Source organism: Psammomys obesus, unplaced genomic scaffold, assembly GCF_907164565.1.
Source record: "Psammomys obesus unplaced genomic scaffold, mPsaObe1.curated_primary_1811, whole genome shotgun sequence".
NCBI lineage: Eukaryota > Metazoa > Chordata > Mammalia > Rodentia > Muridae > Psammomys > Psammomys obesus.
In genome coordinates this window covers 52,281-58,070 of record NW_026591872.1, presented here as the reverse complement: position 1 = coordinate 58,070, position 5,790 = coordinate 52,281, and the positions used below count along the sequence as shown (strand labels likewise).

The window sequence follows — 5,790 nt, the reverse complement described above, 5'->3', positions numbered from 1 at the left end:
CAACAAGTTTTAAGAGTCTCCTTTTGGCCTCTGTGATATTCAAGGCAGTGTCTCTCGTGTTTCTGAACTGTGTTTTCTTCTTTGTGGGACGAGGCCCAACAACTTACAGTCAATTTTCCTGTCTCTGTGAGTTATCTCCCCGTACATATGCTGGGATTTCAGATGCCCACCTCTGGATCTGAGGGTAGTAGGAGCCCTAATAGACTAGAGTTCCTCCAACCTATGCCATGCACAACTGGAGTCGTGGTGTCAGAGAAGAAAATCTCACAGCTTTGATAACAATTTCACAGCCTATCAAAGTGTGTTTCTGGTTTTGTCTTGGTTGGTTGGTTGTTTTGTTTTTTGTTTTGTTTTGTTTTTTTTTCCTGGCATCACCTATTCCTGGCCTTGAGCTCCTTGATGAAAGCAGATGCAGACACTTTGGATCATTTTCACAAATCATCACAGGGCTCTGCAAAGATAAAAACTGAAAGACAGCCAGCCACGGTGGTTCATGCCTATAATCCCAGCACTTAGGGAGGCAGAGGCAGGCGGATCTCTGTCAGTTAGGCCAGCCTGGTCTACAAAGTGATTCCAGGACAACGAGGGCTACACAGAGAAATCCTTGTCTTCAAAAAACGATGGATGGATGGATGGATGGATGGATGGATGGATGGAAAGACAGTTCTGGGTACAGCTGACATTTCAAATAGCGTGGAATGATTCTTAGCAGTCTTTCACAAGGCTCAGCACTGCCCATATCCTCTCAGAGGGAGGCATAAGTCCTTCTTGACCTGATCAGCCAGCAAACCCTACAAACCTCCTTGAAGTTCCCAGAACTGAAGACAGCAAGAGCTTCACAGGCCCCATGTCCATTCGGGAATGATGTCCAAAGCAGTGTCTGTGTAGGTAGGGAAAAGGGGATACCTGCAGACTTCTAGGGCATTGAGGAAGTTATTTGCTGAGCTATTTAGGGTATCATCCATCCTAAACTCTCAACAGTGTCTACACAGTCATCCATTTGTTCAAAACAACCCTGGAGATACCGTAAGTACCGAATTCTCTAAAGTAATACAGAGCAACTTTTAGAAGTTTGTACACTACTCACCACTGTAATAATTAAAAACTAGCTTTCTTAAAACTGAGTTTCAAACTAAGTTACTGTTAAAAAAAAGAAAAAAAGAAAAGAAACTTAGGAGTCAACAAGACCTTATTCTTAAACTAAAAATCTTTCTTTCTTTTCCTTTCTTTCTCTCTCTCTCTATTTATTTTTGTTTTTAGAAACAGGTTTCTCTGTGTAGCCTTGGCTGTCGTAGAACTCACTCTGTAGACCAGGCTGGCCTCAAAATCACAGAGATCTGCCTGCCTCTGCTCCCTGAGTGCTGGGATTACAGGTGTATACTACTACACAGCTCTCCTAAAGGCTGTTGACTACAGGATATTTGGACCATGACCTACCTGGTCCATTTCCCCCAAAATTCCCCTTTATATAACAAAATAATAAGTATAATTGTTACCTTAAAATATTAACTAGGCATTCATTCTGTTTCTATCATCTCCCTTAACTGCTGCATGCTCAGGAAAAAGAAAAAAAAAAACAAGCAAACAAGAACAACAACAACAACAAAAATCCATGATCATGCTCTACATACAAGAAAATCTTTTAAAAACTCAAGAGCCCCTGTTGTCCCCTTTTGCAGCAGCTCTCAGACTGGCAATGTAAATTGTTGTCACAACATTACTGTAAATAATCTCGCTTTAAAAAAACTTTTAAATTGAAAGAACTTTTGTCTGGTGGTCTTTCCTTGGTATACTTGAACTCTGTAACCTTACCTGCATATTTTATTTATGTTTTGAATGCATTTTATCATAAATTGTTTTTCATCTTTAAATATTATAAAAATAAATCTGCTTTAAATTATAGAACATGTAGTTATTGACAGGCTACAGGAATAAAGCAGGTGGCTTCCTTCCCAGATCAACTCTGGGATCCTTTTCTTCCCTGGGAATTAGTAACTAGGAGGTTTGCCTATACTCCTCTTGCTTCTCCCATTTCTTTCCAGGTTCTAAGTATACCCTTTCACATCTTCACTAGCTGACTCTGGACAGTTGTATAGTTCTTGTTCAAAGTTTCATCAATAAAAGACAAGTCATCACTCCTACCAGTGCCAAGTTCACCCTCGTGGCTTCCCAATTCTATGTATATTCCTATTCTCCAAGGAGTTCTTCATGAGGAAGGGATGCTATGTCCAAGTCAGCAACATCACTGATCCCTGAAGTAAAATGCAGGATGCTGACATTTACCTAGGAGGCTGCAGAAGAATGTAGAGTTGGAGGCCCATTCTGAATATAAAAGGTATATGGCCACCATACTCTCTTATTCTGATGGACAAGAGTGCCATTTTTTTGATTCAAGTTTTGGGCTTCTCTTCTGGCCTCCATTTAGTACAAAGCTGAACAGAAAAAAAAAAAGTGTCTTTCCCAGTCTGTGGAAAAGAGATGACAAATGTAAATAGTATTTCAAGAAATCTCTCCTTTATTGCTATTGTATGTGACAAGACAATGCTTTCATGACCAGCAGGATTGGCCAAGATGTTGCTGGCACAAGATGAACCCTACTGGCTCCTCAGGAACACAAGCACTCTTCTGATCTTCATTCATCTCAGGGGAAAAGTTGTTCAGAATACCAGATGTGCTATTGCTGTGTAGTAACTCCATCTGTTTTTTCCTGTATTTAACTCTGTTATTTTTAAACCAATCCTGAAATCAGACCAAGATAGAGGCTGCTTTATCACACTGAACAGTTAATATTATAATGGAAAGACACATCATATAACTTCATATGGCATATTGCCCCTTTCACAGCAGAAAAGAGTTCACAATTGCTCACAAACTTTTCAGGGCTGTAAATATTACCCAGTGTGGAGGCTGTGCTCTCAGCATGGGAGATCCAGGTTTCTGATCCACCATCACTAAAAACCATCAGACAAATTTACTTAGTACACACAGCACAAGACTTTCTCTTCTGCAGAAGCCTTTAAAAAAAATAAGTTGTATGCCAAACTCTGAACTATCAGGGTCATTTTCTTTAGACAGACTTTCAGAGCTGTCAAACCTTGCTTTTTTCATAACTAAAGCAGATTTGGGGCAATATATCAGTTGGCACATAATAGCGAGCTGGAAAATTTAAATTCAGAGCTGCTTTTGTCCATGTCATCTTACTAAAACCTTACAAAAGAAAAGCAGAAGGGCCAGGCACAAAGGGTTTTTTGGCTCTAATCCTACATCCTTTTCACCTTAATTCACCAAATTTCCTTGCTGTGTATAAAGGCAAGTCATCCCCTGCTTCATATTCATTCATTCATTCTGATAGCTATGTTCATGAATTTAGTATTCTGTAATTTGATACAACAGAAACGTCTGCTAATGCTTCTTCCTGCCATCTCATAAATACTTTCATGGAGACCCTGACATGACTCCTGACAAAAATACTTTGCAGAGGATCCTTTTGTCATACAAACTTCAGTATTCATTGGGGGACATGCAGGTGTCTATGACATGCATACAAACACAATTATACCTACATATGCTATATCTAGACATACACAAACACAGATCCTTTCCCACAGAGTATGGAAGACCCAGTTTCTTCACTTTGCTTTCCTTTAGGAAAACATGGTCCTTTACTTCCCAAAATAGGGAAGAAACACTAGCTTGAGTTCACTTTTTAAACGTCTTCTACTTCCAAGAACAAATTAGTCTAACTCTTGGTAGTCACAGGAACTCCAAGTGTGTAAGACAAGGCCATGCCTGTCCTGAAGCAGATATGATATAGAATACCCTGATGAAAGTCTACTGACCTTCACCTTGCTTTCATCCACATGAATGAGTTCTGCAAGTGCTTTTCTGTGGAGAAAAAGGGAGGCAGTTTAGCCATTGCCACTAGGGTAAGGAGTGTATACGTATAATTTTTCTACATCCTTATTTTGCTAGCCCTGCCCCCAACTCAGCAAATACTCATCATTTTTTTCACAGGCAGGACTCTTTAGAAGTGACTTCATCAGCCAGGCACAGTTGTGCATGGCTGTAATCCAGCACTTGAGGAGGCAGTGGCAGGAGAATCTCTGTGAATTTGAGGCCAGCCTGGTCTACAAAGTGAGTCCAGGACAGCCAAGGCTACACAGAGAAACCCAGTCTAGAAAAAAAAAGTGACTTCATCTTGTCAAAACTTTGAAGGTTGTTCTAAGAACTTCTTAGTGTAGCCAGTGAGATTGCTCAGGGGATAAAGGGATAAGATGACAGTCCTGAAGACCTGTTTCAAACCCTGGGCCTCATATGATGGAAAGACAGAATGGAGTCTCCCAAACTTTCTTCTGACCTCTACATGTTCAGTTGTTTTGTCACGCTCACATACATAATTAAAGCAATTAAAAATGTAGTAAGAAACTGTAGTTGCATAATATAGTTGAGTATATCATATATACTGCGTTCATTTTTTTTCTGTAGCTATACATGTTTTGTTGGATATGGGTATAAATACAGGAAGACACATGTGAATGACAGTCACCTTGCTCTAAAATTATTTCATTCATTATATATAATATTGTATATATTATTTATTTTATATAATAATATATTGTATTACTGATGGGATTATATGTTCGTCATTGCTTCCAGGTTACAAGAACAGATATCAAAGCTTGTATTTTAAGCACTTTTACTCCTTGAGCCATTTCTTCAGCTTCCATTTTATTTTATTTCATTTTATTTTTTGATAAAGTATCTGTCATTTGTCCCACATTCACTGTTCATAGGCACCAGAGTTCTGTCCTAGCCTCACCTCCTGGGGATGGCACTTTGCATTTGTTTACCAACAAGGAAACAGAGTCAGTGACTGTTCAAAGGAGTAAACACAGAATTAACATACCCGGCAATTCAGCTTCTTGGTTATATACCACAAAAGACTCAGAACTTGTAGTTAAAGAGCTATTTGTCCACAAAAGCAAAGTACAATTCAGGTGGGCCACAGACCAAGCCCATTCAGATATCCCTTTTTATCTGTGGTGACAAAAGTAAGTGGAATCGATAGATGAATGTGCCTTTGAAACATTCAGCTTCCAGAAAACAAAACTTCTGCCACACCCAGGAGCATTCTGATGAGCATGGAAGGTACTGTGGGTAAGAGCAACAGGGTAGTCTGAAAAAGGGCAAGCTTTGCATGATCGATCTCCTGTGTGTGGTAGCTGAAGCAGTCAGTCTCAGGACCAAAATACAACAGAGACTAGAGGGAGAGTCAGGAACAAAGGTTTAATAATGGCAAAATTTTGTTTTCACTCTGAAAAACCTTTCTGCAAAAGTTTTGAACACAGTGTCTAACTTGGGTTAAATAGTGGCTTTTACATTTCTTTTTAAGACAACTGTAATGTGAAAGAAACACACCTCACCGTGAACACTATGATGGCTTGTTTCTTTTTTCAAAGTGCATAAAAAGTTTGAGTTTTAGTCTCAGAGACCATCCTGTTCACCTCCACCAGAAATTCAGCTGAAGATTTTGTGGTTTCCCAGACAAGAGAGGATAGAGGCCAAACTCATCTCACCTACTGAGGAGGCTGAGACAGGACTTAAAGTTCTAGGTTCAAGCACTGGTTAGTCTAAACTGAGGTCAAAGCCACCTTCAGTAATTCACTGTCTTAAGTTTAATGTAAAATGGACTCAGAGAATTAACCTACCATTTCTGTGGTTTCTGAGCTCAATACTTAAGCTATATTATTATTATTATTATTATTATTATTATTATTATTATTATTATTA

At 39.2% G+C, this 5,790-nt stretch overlaps 1 protein-coding gene across 1 annotated transcript in view; it reads right to left on the bottom strand.

Moving 5' to 3' along the window:
- Nucleotides 1-2,547: 2,547 nt before the first annotated feature.
- LOC129680479 (paired mesoderm homeobox protein 2-like) overlaps nt 2,548-5,790 on the bottom strand; it is a 3,782-nt gene continuing 539 nt past the window's right edge. The window contains exons 2-3 of the mRNA XM_055612125.1: nt 3,840-3,885; nt 2,548-2,739 (exon numbers count right to left, since the gene is read on the bottom strand). Of these exons, the coding sequence (XP_055468100.1) occupies nt 2,548-2,739; nt 3,840-3,885 (238 nt within the window). The remainder of the gene's footprint in view (nt 2,740-3,839; nt 3,886-5,790) is intronic.